The sequence below is a fragment of the Odontomachus brunneus genome, unplaced genomic scaffold (genome assembly GCF_010583005.1).
Source record: "Odontomachus brunneus isolate Ranch 3 - 2012 unplaced genomic scaffold, Obru_v1 Obru_scaffold_092, whole genome shotgun sequence".
In the NCBI taxonomy this organism is placed as follows: domain Eukaryota; kingdom Metazoa; phylum Arthropoda; class Insecta; order Hymenoptera; family Formicidae; genus Odontomachus; species Odontomachus brunneus.
In genome coordinates, this window is record NW_022639542.1 from 1297811 (window position 1) to 1316747 (window position 18937).

General features: G+C 43.7%; 1 protein-coding gene across 6 annotated transcripts in view; it reads left to right on the forward strand.

The window, feature by feature from the left end:
- LOC116848300 (trace amine-associated receptor 9) overlaps positions 1-18937 on the forward strand; it is a 112326-nt gene that overhangs the window by 52617 nt on the left and 40772 nt on the right. For 3 of the 6 annotated variants that reach the window (XM_032824224.1, XM_032824221.1, XM_032824222.1), the window contains 4 exons: positions 1812-1994; positions 2763-3086; positions 5701-5826; positions 17318-17434. In XM_032824224.1, coding sequence (XP_032680115.1) covers positions 2865-3086; positions 5701-5826; positions 17318-17434 — 465 coding nt within the window. In that variant the 5' untranslated portion in view covers positions 1812-1994; positions 2763-2864. The remainder of the gene's footprint in view (positions 1-1811; positions 1995-2762; positions 3087-5700; positions 5827-17317; positions 17435-18937) is intronic. The other 3 variants (XM_032824223.1, XM_032824225.1, XM_032824226.1) reach the window with 3 other exon arrangements.

Genomic DNA, 18937 nt, shown 5'->3' on the forward strand with positions numbered 1-18937 from the left:
TCAAATCAAAATAGTGCAAAAGCACATGTCGAAAAAACACTTTATCGCGTTCCATTTTTCACAAAGCAAAAGAAATTGTTGTTTAGGAAAATAATTGTGTATGCTGACTGAATGTTATCGAGAAATGTCGAAATTAATCACAAACTACCTGTTTCGTTAGTAATGACTACTAGAACTGTTTGCATTGCCATCTAACATTTGCGGGCGGAAACTAAGTTAAGGTCCTAATAATTATCAGATGACCGATATTAACCGGCACGAGATTCTCGTTTCATGCGGATACCCACTGGCGAACGTAAATCCGCTCTATATCTGGCGAGATTCAATTAATTTTTTCGTTTACGCTGTTTCGACGCACGCGCGAAGGGCAAACGCATTCTTGTGAATTTTAATTTCAACGCGAGAGTCTCCCGCTCGGCACATTGCAACGGCATCGGATTTCATTTGCCGGGATATACCTAGCGGCGCAAAGATTTATAATTAATTATTCGCGGTTCGTAGGACTGAGATTATTACGGATAGAGGTGATCCACCCGTGTGAATTCGCCGGGATCTATTCGGCTCCAACGTAGTGTGACGCATCATCGATTCACCGTCGACGCGAGCGGAATTGACGCCCGCGATCGATCAATGTCTGCCTCGCAGACCAACGACTTCGTTCGTTTACGTGGTACAAATAAAATTCACGGAAACGTGGCAGGATGCGTCCGTACGCTTGATTGTTGGAAATATTGCAGGCAAAAGCAAATAAAGCGCCGCGAGCTCTCAAGCGCGCGCGCGAGTTGAAAACGCATCGTAGGTGCGCACTCTTCGCAAAGAGAAGGAAAGAGAGAGAGAGAAAGAGAGAGAAAAAAAAAGAGAGCACGAACTCTCACGTAACGATGCAGGATCAGATCGCTCATGGACGTTCGAAAAGTCATTATTGGATTTGAAGATTAATTACGCGTCAGGGTTATTTTTCATCCGATGCATGTGTATCAGCAGAGCGGTTTTCATAACCTACGCTCATATTTCACGTTTCACCTACAAAATTGAAGATACAATTTGATTGAGTTCCCATTTATTAAATTGGTCAAAGAGTTCAATCTAATATAATGTCGTCTTTTTAATAGCAAACTAGTCATCATCTTCTGCAGTAGAGGCGTAAAGAATGTCAAAGCGTCAATAGAGAATGATTGATGAGACGACGGTGATTGCTTGATTGATGAATAATTAGCAAAATTCGTCCGCCGAATTCGATAAAACTAAATTTGATAAAAAAATCAAGCCGAAATTGTGGACAGACCCGTATGACTTTTAACGAAACACACGCGAACGACTTTACCAAAAAAGTGAAATAAAGAAAAAAGATTTTTTCAGCAGTTATCTCGTAATCGTGGCTCGTCCACAAACCGTGGTCGCGGCCTGCAAACTGGGCTACGTTAACGCGCGAAGATATTGTTTTCCGCACGCGCCTTCTCCCGCCGCGCGAACTTCCGCCGCTAAAATTTACCTACAGGGAAATTTACCAACCGGCATGCATAAAATAACGACCAAGTTTCATCTTATCTTATCATAAATTTCACTCGCCCAGATAGACGGCAAGACAACCTCGACAGCTTGCAAACTGCCAAGTCAAACTTTTCTCCGGTTCGACTTCGTAATTTGCACAGTGGTAGGAGCGTAAATTCAGCCGTGGCGAGAGCTTGAATATCGCATTATTTCTGTGTCTCCTTTTTTTCTTCCGCTCGTCATCTTTTGCCTCCTTCCTCGGAGCTCAGACTAGCGCGCGACTTGTCGTCCAAAAGTCAATGTCACGCGCCGTTTTGCAGATGCGCATGGACGACGATTCGTGAGGCACGATTGGCTCGTCAAGTGCGTTGCCAGACGCGCTCAAACGCTCGCAATCGTGCGGATCCTCCACTCGCTCGACGATGAGGAAACAGTGCTCGAAAAAGTCGGTCGGCCATCAGCCAGGCAGACCCTCCGGAACTCGCGATCGACAGGGATGAAAGGTTCGTCATAATATTTGGCTGCCGACGCGTCAGTCCGCGCTCTCTTAACACTCGAACCGTCGAAATTTTATTAAAGAAAACATTCCTTAAGGCCACCCGCTTCGCTACAGCGGACACTCTTTTTGCGACTGTTTGGAAAAAATTACGAGCTCGGCGGCAAAACGGATGGTGTGTACATGCGTTTGCGAAATAACGGGTTTGAACATATTTTTAAACTTAACTAGGTCGGAAGTGCGTCGCTGTTTTTATAGGAGTTAAGATAACAGTATAAAGTGTAAATATCACACTTTTATGCTCTGCACCCTGTTATGCTCTTATTTGAGAGGTAGATAAGAATATATAATATATAAAGATACTTACATTTTTCTTGAATCTTCTATTGCAATTATGACATTGGATATATCGTCTTTGGCTCTTGTTATAACGAATTAATTCGCAAGCTCGCAATCCTCTGATGCGCTCCCAATTTCATCAGAAAAAAATGTGTTCAAACCGTTTCGCGAACAAATATAGTACATCTCAAACGGCTCAGCAAGAATCGTCCGGCGGCTCACAATCGTGACGTTGACTTTATATTATCCATTATTGTCCGCGCGATTCGATCATTACAACAATGTTAAGAAGCGTTACGCCGATAATGATCGCTCGATAAAGCTCGTTCTCGCTCATAAAGTAATGGAGTAAACAAGTGCAACGCGTCGCGTCGTGTTTAAACTCACACGAAACGATTAAGTGTCTACGTAATGAAATTTCATTTAATTAACGAAGGTCAATCGGGAACGTACGAAGTACGCGTGCCTCGAGCGGGACACGGATGTCTCGGCTGGAGATCTAGCACGGTAATCACGTGGGGAATTAAGCGGCCAACCGATGATGATGGAGCACAAACAGACGATCCTGCTGGCGCCATCGCTGAGCAACAGCAGCTGCTGGCGAGGCGGCACGTCCGAGGCGGCTTGGACGGGTCCAGGCCCTGGGGAATTGGTACGAGCCACCCTGATACTGCTGCTCAGCCTTGGTATCTTGTGCGCCAATCTTCTGGTGATATGCGTCATCAATAGCAGGCGGTACAGCAAGTACATCCACGCTCAGGTGCGTAAATCGTAGTTCGCGACACGCTAGATATATGGAGTCGCGTATCCCGTTAGGACCTCGTATCTCGAGCAAGGTGAAACTTGACCAAAAAATTAATTCACGCAACGCAGAGAAAGAATGTACTTCGTTAAAAAATGTATTAATGCTCTTTCGTTCCATTCGTTAAATAATGATAAGCTAAACGCAAATGTGCGAAGGAAGTCTCTGAGGAGGAAAATCTCTCAATATAGGGTACAGCGGGGTAAATTGAATAGCAGGGGAATTTGGATAATATTTGCGGCAATTTCAGAAAAATATGATTTATAGTAAAGATATGAATACATAGCATGCTAACCTCAAACATAAAACAAAGCGTCTCATATTTTTCTGAAATTGTCGCCAACGCTTAATATTATCAAAATTTCCCCGCTATTCAATTTACCCCGCTGTATCCTATCGGGAGAGATGTCCCGATAGATATTCGTACTGAAAAGTTTCGTTTTGGTTCTCTCTAAATTCCTTGGGGTAAAATTTCTCTCGAGAAGCAGAGTGACTATCGAGTTACTTGAATTCGGGAAATTCGGGGACTCTTCACTTCATATAGAGTCAATTCTCCACTCGGAATCGTCAAGTGAACATTTTCCCACGAAATTGGAAAATGGATCTGATGCACTTCATTGTTACGGGAACATATTTATTCTAATTGATTGAAATGCGGTAAATTTCACTCATATGGAGTCAGAATCCATTGTAAGCTTGATTAAAACATTCACTCTCGCCATTTCGAGTGGTGGTATTTTCACTATCGCTTCGAGTGGAAATGCTGTCACTTTTTACCCGTTTTGAGTGTGATTCCACCCCAGGAAATTCAGAGAATAACTGAAAAATTGTAATAAAAAGTTCATCGAGACTCTCCTCGTGTCATCGAGTAGAACACCAAAACACGAGGAGATTAATACTGCATTTGTTCCGTGTCTTTATGGGGTCTGTGGAGAGTAAAATATCCGTTATATTTTACTCGGATGCACAGAGATTTCCATTACTGGCATAACTCACGGGTTATGATGGAACGGTCCGTGGTGTTTTCTCGGTTTCTCTCTTCTTCCTATGTAAATCAGTTTGTAGTGGCTAACGAAATACGGGGGATAGTCATATTTCTGGATACTAAATGAGTGCCGTTGGCTCGACAGAGAGTTTTGGAGCGGGAGAGAGGGGAGAAGAGAATGAGAGAGACTAATGATGATACTCGCAAAAAGTTTGACGTTGCTCGCGGATGCTACATCTTCCACTTATTCGGTTAATTAAAATTTTCCCGCGGACTGTGGCGGCGCCGTAACATGAGAGATTGAAAATGCGCTTATTAGAGCGCGCCGCGTAATATGTCGTTCTTTAGCATTCATCGATTTCCTTGGCTCATGAATATGTAAACCATTTCGGCGAGTAGACTCAAGTACACACAGACTCCGGCTACTTTTAGCCGCTTCCTAAAGCGCGCTCCCTCCGATGTTGCAGCTCGTGTATCAACCCGGACGTTTCTCGAGGAATGATTATCCCGATAAGTATTTCTCCCGCGAATTCGTTATCGGGATTTATGCAATCTTCCGCCGCCATAGATATACAGTCGCTAACGAAGTCCAACTTTCCGTACCTTCCCCTTTTTCGACTCTTTAGCAGTTTTTCGCTTCGCAGTTTCGCGTCGAGTGGTCGGATTCTATTTATGCATATGCAAATCGTAGCTCATTGAATATACACTGAGAGAAAAACATTTAAAAAGTGAGAAATACTTATTTAATAAGTACTAACAACATATTCACTTTACTCACATACATATCTTTCCACTGTAGAGGAAATTTTTCTGAATAAGAAAATGAACTTTTTCTAAAGAGCGCAGCTTTTTATAAGAACAATTACTTATTTCACGTTTTTATTTATTTAAATGTTTTATTTTTTATGATTTATAATTTTATTTTTATTTTTTTTTAGATGAAAGATTTCAGATTTAAGATGAAAGATTTCAGATGAAAGATTTCAGATTTAAATACGTTATCAGTACTCAAATAAACGTTTCCTTAAAAACACAGTTTTATACAAGAACAATTGTTTATTTCATATTTTTTATGTTTATATTTTTATTTATTTATATTTTTTTATATTTTTATTTATTTAAATATTTTCTTTTTCATAATTTATAATTTAAAAAAAATTTTTCTTTGGATGAAAGATTTCAGATTTAAGTAAATACGTTATCAGTACTCACCAAAGAACCACAGTTTTTTATTTCTTAGATCTTTTTCTCTCAGTGTATCTACGCGAAAACGGCTCGCGCGTGTGGCGAGTAAGTCGATAATCGAGTAAACGTAAACATAAGTCGTGCATCTTTCCATTTGCTTCTACGAGAAATTATGTTTTGTTAGCGTCAGCAACTTTCGCGAATATTATCATAATTAGAGCCAGCCGCGCGGCGCTCGTACGGGAAAAGTTTTCGTTACATCGGGTTAATCAATATTTTCTCTCGCCACACGCCTCATAATGGGGCCGGCGCGCTGCGCGATATTATACACCAGCTTAACCGTCCAGACATCTATTGACACTGACCAAGGCGATCAACAGGTTCTCCTCAATTTTCTTCCAGCCCAGATATCTGCTGACGAGCTTAGCGAGTAACGACCTAGCGATTGGTCTTCTGGTGACCCCTTTCGGCTTCTTGCCGGCTGTTTACGGATGTTGGCCGTACGGCGAGGTGGTCTGTCAGATTCAGGTAACTTTCACGATACAGCACGACTCGATCTTTCCTTCCGTCCGCTCTTTTGTTTCCTTTCGTCCGAACTTGGCCGAACTTTGCGTTTATTGCGCTCAGCCGTCGTTGGTGTCTCGCTTAACTTTGCGACGTTATCAAAGCGGAGGCGTCGGAAAAAGCTTCGTTATTACACTGGAGCGAGTCGCGAGCTGGGAAATAAATGTTTCACAAGCCGCAAAATCGATTGTCGGGTAATGCATCGAATGCACCGATGCCGCGTACTTTTACATGCGTCTCGTAATGAATGCTGCGTTGTATGTAACGTCGTCGATTACGGTATCTCTTATGACGTCGCGCATTAAGGCCCCGTTCAATAACCCTGCGCTCCTCCCGCCGGTCTTCGCCCTTTTCTTTTCTCGTTTTCGTCAGAATCCGAGGAATCTATAGGAAATCTCGGAATGGTGTTCGTTCGCGCGCGCGAGGCTCGCAGGAAATTATTATCGTTTGAAACTCGTGGCTGCGCTTCCGGCAGCCGGTACTTCTTCCGCTATTTCCTCCACTAGTCGGCGGCTGGGACGTTATCGGAGTTCCTGGCGATAATCTTTACGCGTTGCGCCTTCCACCCTCACTTCTCCTGTACCCTCGCCGCTCATCCCCCCATTCTGCACGCCATCTTCTGAGGTAACGCTGTGATTTGTGACCGTATATTTCTTCATTTCGCGTACGTACTAAACTCCCGAAGTGCCGTCCGCTTCGTCGGTGGACCCTGAATTTCGTGGTGTTTGCTTATCTAACCGAAACGGGAAATTGCCGTAATGCCTCTCTCTCTCTCTCTCTCTCTCTCTCTCATACGCGCGCGTACGGAATTAACAAACACAAAATATATGTGCTAATTAAATTGATTTGCCAACTAATCAATTTCTATCGCAATTTAACATATTGTCGGAAAACTCACCACTCGTTTTAATACTAGATGTAAGTTTGTGCGTAAATTGTGAAATAATAAAACGATAATGAACTTTATAATTAATTGCATTACGCCTTCACGGCACTGTGGGGCACATTCCGTACGTGCATCTGCGCGTGGAGAGATGTCTAGACGATTAAAAACTTTTAACATTCAAACACTAGAACTTGGGAAGATAGACGTGACAAGGAAAACTACGACGGGTAATTTTCTGATTAAACGGACCGTCTTGCAAAACCGTTGTAATTTCTCTCACGCTAACAGAACTCCGCGACTAAGAGAGACCTTTCAGTGAGCACGGAGATGAAACGTTTAAAGAGAGAGAGAAACAAATACGTATCGGTCCAGTTTTCTTAATACAGCGGTCAATAGAGCGAGCGGACAATTTATCGGTATATCCTCGGCTTTGAAGCGCATTAAAATATATCATGGCGGATAATATGGGAGCGGGACAGCGACGTGGCAGCTCTATTCGAATATCATAAGTTACGGCCGCACCAATACCGACAAATCATTCCCGCCGTATTCCCTGATAAGACTCCGGCGCGACAGAAATGTATGTTGTATCGGGACACCTCCCTGATATCTAAGGTGCTGATGTCCTCCGACTCTCTCCGGTTTCGCATCTGGGGACACGCGTAATGCCACATCAATCGGCGCCCGTTACTCACGTGATTTTTACGCCACGTCACTCCCGTTGGCCCGCGGCCACATCTGAATTTACTGCGAGCACTCGTACCGCAAATATTAGTTCTGCGTTACCATACAAATTCCGTCAAATTCCTGGGTCTCGCAGACCCAGCGAGGCATTTGGAGACATAATACGTAGGCTACTGTCTTTAGACGCTTCAAATTGTTGCTTATAATCGCTTCGTTGACGCTTAAAGAAGAATTTCCTTATGGATTATTATTTACGATACGATCGATACGATCTCAACGGTCTACTTGCGCGAATGCCTCGAGTGCTTGATTCCCATCGTTTTGTTGAGACTCAAAGAAATATTTATTTGTGAATTATTTAATTATTTAACTTACACACATATGAGAGAGTTTATATTAATAAATTATTTATTATTATTTACAAATTATTAAAGGATAAAGATTTGTGGATTATTTAACATTTCGTCGTCTCAACAGTCTTTACCTGTGCAAATAATTCTTGCTATTCGTACGGGTTATTTTTATCTTTGTTATTTTTGTACCGAAGTAAATCAATTTTTGCAAAATGTAATAACGTAACAGTACTACTTTTCCGTACACTTTTCGAGGCTTAATAAATTGCGCGAACTGGGATGTGCCAAGTAAGTGTGGCTAACGTGATAAAAAAATGAACGATGACGTTGTAACAAGCGGCAGCTTGGTAAAAGGAATTAGTAAACACAGAGTAAGCAAATTTCCGTGCGGCGGAAAATAGCCTGGCAAGTTCGGCGGAAATGCGTTATAATTAATAAGGTCGAGCCAGCAGGAGGCAGCTGGCAGAAAATTAGTAAGCAGACATGGACGCAGGTGTTGGATAATTGCTAAAATGAAAATCGAGTGAGTGTAATATTACATAAAGAGCGTACAATGTGAATTTTCTTCGTGGGAGCCGATATCCCTCCGGCTAAAAACGTCTAGTTATTACACACGTATCAATGACGCGGAGCAAGAACGGGACGAAAAAGTAGACAGATGCAAGACGATTCGGCGCGTTTCTTTCCCGCAAGCTCGACGTTCCTTTCTCCACGTGCTGGGCAAAATATATAACGGTCCCGATAACGGATATTTCTAAAGAGCGCATGCATACGACACAAGCGCGTAACAGCTGGGCGGAGAGATTCGGACGAGATTCAATTTCTTATTGCGCACGATGGTCCTATAAAACTTTACGAGAACCGCCGACTCGAAGTCCAAAGTCGGGAGATCCCGGCATCTGCGCAACAGGGATTTCATAAAACCATAACGGTCACATTCTTATTCTTAGTAGCCGCGTCGTCTTAGAAACGTGCGATTTCCCCCCTCTCCTCCCCCCAGGCCACCTTGACCCACGGATGTGTGAGATCATCGCAGGATTAAGTCTCAGTTCGCGAAGCGAACTTCTAGTTTCGCGCTCTGTGTTTCTCTCGCGAATGGTACATGTTCCGCACGTGTATCACCGAGACAAAATTTTAGCCCTACTTGGACCTGAACTTTCTAACATCTGTATATTCTGAAGGCACAGTGTATGTAATAAACACACGGCAACTGAAATCCTACTTAGTGCCTCCAAATGGCACAAAATGCCATTGGAGGTACTAAAGAGGACCTCCCTAAGTACAGCTTGGTTAAATAGAATCAAGGGAGATTGATATATGCTTCCTTGACGATTATAGGGCTGAGCCAGTCGCGCGACTGCCATCATTACGCTAATCGACGACGAAAGAGCAGAGGCCGGAATTGCACCGTTACAGAGCCGCATCTTCTTTATTCGTCGGTCACGTAAAGTTTTACACGATCGTTCGGGGCTGTTCGCACGTTCCGCTTTCTACCTGCCAATAGCCACGCACGCTGTGCCGACTCTATCGACACGCCTTGGCGAATTAATAGATTCAAGCGAACTTCTTCTACGTTCGAACTTACCGTTCGTCTGTATTGTCAGATCCGTCTGCGCGCGACCCGTCTTACTTTCGATCGTTCATCAAGCTTAGCTAATAATCGTGGTCGCGAGTCGGCGCCTAATCATTTACGATAATGACGCGATTCTTTTGCGATACGAGATAGGCTCGTGAGAAGTTCCGAAGAGGGTACCGACTAGAAATTCTTTCCATGACCAAAGTCGAAATTTTGATCCTATTTTCAGCTTTACTAATTCCATTCAACACCTATTTTGATACTCTGAAATTTACAACCTCTTACTATTGGGAGCACAAATTAGTTCGGTCCGTTTTTTTGTGGTCAAAAATGCATTTATTTCAGAACAAAATGAATGAACAGATTAATCAAAGTATTGTCCATCGCTGGCTACTACTTTTTTCCACCTCTCAGGCAATTTTCGAATTTCATCTTGAAAAAATGTCTCGTCTTTTGAGGCGATCCAAGTTAGGAGCCAATTTTCGATTTCTGCGAAAGAAGTGAACCGGTGACTTGCCAAATCGTGCTGCATCCGTCGGAACAACTAGTAATCAGAAGGAGCAATGTCCGACGAATATGGCGGGTGCGGTCAAATATCCCACTTGAGCGTTTCCAAATAATTTTTTACGACTTTAGCGATATGAGGCCGAGTGTTATCATGCAGAAGAATAACTTTGTCATGTCTTTGCTCGTATTCCGGCCGTTTTTCTCGTAATGCACGGCTCAAACGAATCAACTCCCAATGATTCTGCAAGCTCCTCTTGCGTTTGACTCGGATCTTCATCGAGTAATGCCTCCAATTCTTTGTCTTCGAATTTTTTTGGCTGTCCAGAGCGAGGCTTGTCTTCAACGCTGAAATCACCATTCTTGAAACGTCGAAACCATTCCCTACATGATTTATTAGTTGGAGCATTGTCACCATAAACTTCTACAAGCATTCGATGCGCTTCAGCTGCACTTTTCTTCCAATTAAAGCAGAAAACTAAAACCTCCCGCAAATGCTGCTTAGTTAACACAAAATTTGACATATTCAACACAGTAAAAAACAGGGGTTTTGTATAAAATTCAAAGCGATATAAACTGAATATTATTGACAGATATCTAACCTCTCTGAAATCTGAACCACCGAAATCAGCTGTTACTATGAAACATTCATAACAGCCAGAGCTATCTTTTGGAAACGGACCGAACTAATTTGTACTCCCAATATCAACCCCTTTTGCTTCTATTTAACCTACCAGAGTCGAAATTTAAATCCTACTTTTAGCCTCACTATTTCATTTTGACATCTATTTTGACGCCTCAACATCTAATTTGACGCAAATGAAAGTGAAAAGGGAAATTTCGGACATCATCAGAGTCAAAGTAGAAGTAAATTGTATCATTAGAATTACATCTACTTTGCTGACTTACTGCGTTGTAGAATTCAAGGTTTAACGTAGGGCCAAAATTTCGGCTCTGGTATCCTGATGAGTTATTCAGCCTTAATTTACGTCTTACGTTTAGAATTACGGCAATTTGTGTGCGAAAAAATTAACCAACTAGCAGCTTATGCATCACCTGCAGCCGCTTGTCGACACTTGGCATTAATAGCGTTTAATATTCATGTTATGCCGTTGTGCGGTGATGGTCGATCCATTTTAAGCGACGCGCTCTTTTGCGCTTGACTGTTTACCCGCGGGCCATAACAAGCGACGATGTATCAGCTATTTAATGAAACATTGAATTTGTATTAATAGCCCGCCGCGATTACTCCGGTTGATACATGTCGCACCATCTACCGCTGTGGGTATTTAAATAGCGCGATATAATAAAAAGCCTGCGCGCGATGTTCCGTGTCGCGGATAATTTTATACAAAAAATCGCGGCAATTTTATCGCCGTGTTTGCCACACGCCGGCACCAACGAAAGAACCATTTTGAGCTTCACTCTTCATCAACCATTCGCTATCGCGGCGTTCGCGATAGCGAACTTCGAATCGCCGCTCAAAGGTGAAATAATAAGTAACAAGATCTCGCCGTCGGTGTTATCGAGAACAACACTGAAGTCGCGGCGTTTTCGGTCCCGAGATATGAAAATTTATCGAAGATATCGTGGCAGATGTCCCGCGGGCAATGTTCCGAAACGTTGTACGAGCCGAGACTGTTTCGCCGGAAATTCACGAGAATCACGCGCGCTCACATTTTTATGAAAAAATGCAATGCACTTGTTTATCGGCAGAAATTTCAATATTGTGCCGCCGCCGTGTTGCACCGTGTTTCGCGTCAAATCCCACAGAATACATGGATTTAGTGCAGGACGTTGCTCTCGGTTCTCGCCCGTAGATACACGTAATGGAGAACGGGTGGATTACGCGGCGATCGACGACCGTGCCAATTGAAAATGAGCGTTGGAACGATACAAGGGTGCTCTGCGCGCTCGAGACATTCTGCGCGGCGACGGTGGTCGCGCTTCCCGGCCACTCGATATTCATGGAATCCATCCTTAGCGGCAACAAATCTCCCGCGTCTCTGCATGATAACCCCCCGGGTACGGCGGAAGCCGCGCGACGCGCCGGGCTTGTGTATTCAGATCTTCGCTGGAAACCAAACCGTAAACTTCGATAAACTAGCAGGACCGCTTGTTTTTGCTCAGCGACGCGCCGGGATTGGGATCTCCCGCCGGCGGAGACGTCCCCGCGATTCCGCGCATCAGGTCTTTTCTCCGCGAAAGCCATTTCTGGAGCGCGGCCGGGGAATGTGCACTGAGAAAAAAAATGTCTGGTATTTGTATAATTGCATGCATCCAAAAATATTTTCTACCAGCCCACGTGAAATGTCACGGTTAACATTTGTCGTTGTATTTTGCATCTGTTAGAAAATCGTCTGCGATACGTAGAATTTATAGCAGCTGCATTCGAGCAGTATCTGCGAGCGAATTTAGATGGGTTATACTACATTTGTTTATTTTCCTTTTTTGTCTATCGCAGTCACTTTTATAAGAAGCATAACACGTTCGCTATCGCAGTTTATTCAGAGCCCACTTCATATTTTTTTAATATTTTTTTTTAATAATCGTGTAAAAGACTTAGTTTGGCAATGTGGATATAGAAAAAAATTTGTTTGCTGTCACACATTTGTGACGTTGGTAGCGAAAGTATTAATCTGAATGGGTGCCATAGAGAGGTTTTTTTGTTAAACTTTGCAAATAGTTTAAATAGGAATTCTGTCTTTGTCATCTGTATTGATTGAATTGCCAAACATACGCGAAATAGCATCAGTGTTTGCTAATCATTTATATTAACTGATTTCTGTCAGAATAATTTTCGCTACGACTGACGAAATTATTTTTTAAGTCTAAAGGAATAATTATTATAAATTATGATAAAAAAAACTATTTTTTAATTAAATTTTTTATTAATACTGTAACATTAACGATAATAACAAGGTTATTATGCAGGTTATTAATATCATTTTCGTGCTAGAACAACCGTAGAATATGGCGCCAATAGAAATAACTATAATTTTAGTTAGCCATTTTTTTTCCTCTTTCAGTGCGCTATTCTGGTGTATCGAAAACGCGGTCGAAACGGTACAATTGAGAAACGAGCGTCGCGTTTAGCCGATAACAATAGCAAACGGTCTGCCTGATCGCCCGATATATCCCGCAACCCCGTCCTCTGTTCTCGATATTATTTCTAGGATGCGCGGTAGAAGCTCCCCGTGGCGAATTATTGAATCCGCTAATTATAGGTCGTGCAAAACGAGCGTCGGACTATCTACCGGTAAATTCCCCCGGCTGCTTCGCCGCCTGTACTTAGCCGCGTAATGTCATTACTTATCCGCGCGACTACGACGTGGCCGAGGTGCTCTTCGCTTCGCGTCGCCGGCCTTTTTTGCCCTGCTCCTTCATTTCCTTTTTTTCTCCACAGCGTAAACCGACCTGAAATACTCTTGCGCCGTCGTCACCGCCGGCCGCAATAATATGATTGTGACTTTAATATTCTACAATCTCGCGCGCGCCCCCGGCCGCGCGTTGCTGTGCGCCGATGGTCGTTTCGTTTTATTGGCGGCGAGTAGGGAATTATATCGCGACGGGTGCGTGAGAGGCGAGTATCTCTGTACGAGAGATATGACACGTTTTTATTCACCGCGTGCGTGGCGCTATGCCGGTGACGTGTCGTACGGATTCAGCAATGGTTGAGTGCCGGGAACGTTGATCCCTGCAAACTGCCGTTGTCGGGCAAAAGTCAATCCCGTCTGATTGTTAACTTCGTTTTCCCGCGGGTGTTGTGTATTCCGCGAAATTAAAACGCCAGATCGCTCGCGCTTGCTATGCCGACGAGTTTCGGCGGAATCGGGTACTGCCCCGGACCCTCCGCGCCGCAACGCGCCGCTGCAATCATCTCAAGGTCGTGTACCGGAGCAAATGCAATTTCGCGAAAACCTGACGCCCGCCGCCGGCTCGCCTCTCGACGAGCGAATGAACGAAGGAGCGGAGAGATCGAACCGGTTACACCGGCGCGCAATTATTCCGGTCGCGGCTAAATAAAAGTTAGCCTGATTTTCCATTAAAGTCCCCGCTGCAGCCCGAGGCCAACGACGACGGCGGTGGTGGCGGCGCTGGTGGGCGAAGGGTTAGCGACGGTTGCTCGGGAGCGAGGGGGTAAGTTGGTTTGCGGTGAAAATATTCGGTTAAGGTCTCCCGGGAGTGTCTCGAGGATGGCTCGAAACGAGGCCAGGCCGATCCTGGCCCCCTTCAGATTATCAGAGCTTTTTCCTGGCCGTACGCCAACGGTCACCATGGCAACCATCTTAAACGTATACCCGGTTCACTCGCACCCTTACGCCGCTCGTCTCTTTATGGGCACCCCAACGTCACTGATTCATCGAATCACACTGTCGCCTTCGGCGGGCTCATGCCGTTTGGGACCGTTTTCTCGTTCTTCTTGTCTTTCTGCGAGAGATCCAGCTCGCTGACGCTCTATCTTGCCCATCTCTCTTTCGTCTTCCCCCTGCGACCACCTGCCACTCCTCCCTCGCGACTGCTGCTCCGAAACTGAACGTGCTTCGAATCGCGATAGTGCGTACATCTCATATCCCAGCTGTCCCACTTCAAAGCAGTCCGGCATATCGGACCCCGAACTACGGCTATATATAGTGTCAGTAAGTGGTTACGGAATTGCTCAATATATGGGCTGGAGTTGTGTCCCGTGCACATGTGGACACACGTGACGTTGTGGCGCACGTCGTTTCCTCGAGGAGACACGTATGTACTTCTTCTTGCTCTTCTTCTTCTTTCTGTCAACCGGCAGCGAAACGCGAGCTCGAGAAACGTTCGACGTGACAATTTTCGTCGGTGGACTGGATGTTTCCTCCAGCTATGCGACGTTGAGGAATCGTGAAACAATTAATTGGGATGTCTCCTCGGGAGGTGGTCCCACCGGGACGGGAACAAAGTTCCAAGTTTCTTAAGTGACGCGCGCTAATTCGCAGACGCAATTGCGGTTCTCATGCCGCAGTCGCGGGAGGTCGATCTCGATTGGATGGAAGAGCTGGCGGTGGTCCTACCGGCAATTTGATCGCTCGTCGCTTGACAGCTTGTTCCGTGTAATGTATGTATATGTACGTTTGCAGAACGAATTAGCGTTTGCTGACAGTCCATTCGAAGGTCGAGTTACGAGAAATTGACCCAGTACGCGACGTAATCGATACACTACCGCGTGCGACGGCTATCGGGAAATGTTTGCACAGTATGGCGAAACAAACGTTAATTGCATTATCTCATGCGACACGGAGATAGATAAATAGATAGATTTGGTAGCCAATTTCTTTCTTTCTTTTTGCTGCATCCCGTCGATTCATTCGAGAGAATTTTGTGCGCGTTGATTTTGTGCTGTCGCACAGTCTCGATCGAAACGCAGCAACATCGCGAATTCTCGCGCAATTTGATAGAGTATCACTTACTCCGTCGAAGTTTCGTGTTTTCGACAACTGCGTTTGCGTCGTTAAACATTAAAGATTCGCGAAATTACATCAAACAAGGCGAGCTTATTGCGCTGTTGACGGCGTTATTATTTAATTTCCGCGGGGTTTCTCGTGTTCTACAATTTTGTCCGCAATAAACTGCGTTAATTTACTTTCGTCTGTGGTAATGTATGCGTGTGTGTGTATTCGCACATGTGCGAAGTTTACAAAAATAATGCCACATTATTTAACTACGGACTAAAATTCGCCGTCAGATAAACGCAACGGCGCGAGAGCGACATCGCACCATCATGAATGCGGTCCTTCTTTTTGTTCGACCATGACATTTAATTATGGCGCGTGAACTCGGCATCGGCTTTATAAAATTCGCAAACGATTCCTCGTACGGCAAACCGTGTAACGTCATTGTAACGTAATTGCGACGTCACCTATACGGACGGAATATAGGAGCAAATAATCAGCAGCGCTGTAACGTTAATTAAACCCATTCCGTGTGCTGCCCCGTTATAATTAATTAGATGATGAAATTCTGCCTTTACACGGCCTCAAATCTGAAGGGAGAGGGGAGGGTGGAAACAATGATCCTCACGCGAATTTCAACGTTCGATGCGGAATTACCGCGAAGCGCTGCGGTATCAGCGGTGAGCCGCAAGCTGCCGCAAGCTAAACGACGGCTAAACCTTGATTATTTCGCTGCATTCATGTAGAAAGGATCCGGCATTTTCCGAATAACTCGCCCGATGGATCGGCGATCCAAACATGCCAGTTTACTTTTATAGCTTACGCTATCATATACCTAGTGTTTCAACGTTTTAAACAGTTTTTTCATTTTTTTTTCTTGTTGCATTTCAGAACGCAGCCAATGTTCCAATAAAAGAACTTCTGAGGATTAAAGAGAATTTCTTATTGGACCACCGGTTACACTCTGAAATGCATCGAAAAAGAGGTGCGCAAACCGTATTGAAACAAAGAAAAGTTGTCAGACTTTTATTTGTAAGTCTAGGAACGTATCCGTCCTGCCCAGCGGGAGAATTCTCCCAATGGAAAACGGATTACCCCATTGGACAGGACGGATACGTTTCTAAACTTGTAAATAAAAACCTGACAACCTTTCTGAGGGCGAGTGCAGTACCCGAATCGAAATTTTTGACTTTACTTTGCATCCGGATTTTTTAACATCTGTGTGTTTCGAAGAAAACAGTGTATGTGTAATACTCTGATCCACACGTGGAACGTGAAATTCTACTTAGCGCTTCTAAATGGCAGAAAATGTACATAATACCACTTGTAGTTAAAGAAGACCTTTTGGTAAAGCTAGTAGGTTAAGTGAAATAAAAGAAATTGATACAAGTTTCAGAATATCAAAATAGACGTTAAATAGAATGTCGAAGCCGGAAGAAGGATCAAAGTTTCGATTAAGATACGCTCATTAATCGATGTCAATCGTTTGCGAAACGATTAACGAAATAATGTCCCTATCAACGCACTTTGGACACGGTCGAGGTCCAATGGGAGAATTTGTTTTTGAGTAATTTTCATAAGATACATTCTCTAATTAGATGTCGCATGGATTTTGAAAAACATTAAGGAAAAATGTTGAAGTTATTTTGCAAACGAGTACTAAACGTACGTTGCAATTGTCATTACTGGCGCGTTTGCGAGTGTAATTAAAAGTACACTCCGTGTTGTCCCAGTCCGTTGGCGAATCAAGAGACACTCGGCCGCGGGAGAACTAAAGTTTTCTTTTCTCTTTTCGCAAGAAAGCTGAGAAGAATGTAATTATCAAGTTGATGCCGGCAATCGCGCGAGTGTACTCGGTTACTCGACACACGGCTCGTCAGAAGTTGTCGCGACCCAACACGACTGCCGCCTGTCTCGCCGCTCGACTGTGCATCTTCGCGAAGTTATCAGTTATTTTATTTGAAGGGGCCACGAGAGGACGACACTCCAAGTATCTCGTTTGCTCTTCCGGAAACTTTTACTGTTCCAGGCACTTCTTAGAGGCGCTTTGACTCAACAGAGTGCCGTTATCCTCGTCTGCATGGCAATCGACCGTTATGTTTGCATGCTGCACCCCCACCGCTATCACAAGCACTCTTCCAAGAGGGTAAGTTATTTCGCTCTCTATGCTCACACTCATTAACTCTAGTTAGACTAACGAAGACTAACAGCTTCTCCACACATCGATATTGTATGATTTCATTGCGAGTTATTTGTTTGCGTATTGTCCATGTTCCATATTATTAGCAACGATCATTCGCGTTTTGTCTATTCGTGAAGAATGTGACGTGTGCATTTATTTGGAGTACACGTATCTTTTCAATTTTTCAATCGCCATAAAGCTAGTCGTGTCTAACAATTAGAAAAATCATTGGGGAACGGTAATATATCCGTGTAACATTTCTTTTTTACAATGTGGGAAAAATATCCCTTTAAATTCCCGCGAACGCGCAAAAACTTAGCGATAATTCTCGAGTTACCGTTAAAGTCAGATGGAGGTTTTTTACGATTGTCCAAAACGGTATTTTATACTAACCGATATTGCCGGTTTTAACCGTTTCCTTCTGTCTGGTGGAGATCCATTGTCTTCTGTAACAGGCTTCGCGTACTATAGATCTAACGACAAGCAAATTTGCCCTTGTTAAATACGAGATATCGGATAAAATGGCGAGGTAGTTGACTAGCTGCGGACAACTATCGTTTCCGTTTAAAACGGTCGCCGCTTTCACACGACGTGAAAACGACATCTGTTAATGAAACCCGCCCCACGCAGCTTGACTCTTTTGAATATGCAAGAGAATGGAACGTGCCTTGAATCGGCTATTGATGAGCGATCATTTCATTGACGAATGAGACACATGCGAGTCTTCGCGATCGACGCCATTCACCGCTCGTATAATCGCGCGTGAGTTCGTAGAGTGAAGCATTTCTCGTTACACGTCACATCGCTCGACGTTTCATACGCGATATCACCTTCGCTCTGCACGTTCATATAACGTAATTACGAGTTTGAAGGATAAAAATAGCCCTTCGTTAAATGCTGTCTTTGGAAGATTAATAGCGACGAGAAAAATTGACGCGTCGCTATTAATCCTTTTTTACATATTTTAATATTATCCTTTTTGGATATATTATGTATTATATGCAGACGTGTGTACGTGTGTATGTATGGGACGTGCGGTAGTGTGCCGGATATAGACCGCATAGCCGATTTACTGAAATGAATATTAAAAAAGCTTTGAAAGCTTAGCAGAAAAGAGTAAAAATTCCATTTCAAAAAATAATCTCTTAGTCTCCTCCCGATCTCAGTTATCTCGCGTTATTCAGCGACGAAATAAATGTAGTTATCATCTTTTTTTTATATCTCGCTTTCTTTCCTTCTCTCTCTCTCTCTCTCTCTCTCTCTTTCTCTTTCGAGATCATAATGAAAAGGAGATGAGAACTATATGAAACAAGCACCACCTCCGCAAAATAGTGATAAATGGAATATTGTATATCTGCCTCGTTCTTTAGAAAGAACCCACTGTTTATTTATATCTCGACCATATATATTCGGTTTTCTCTTTTGTACAATGCGGGCTGTCGAGATGAAAGAAAATACTTGTAGTTC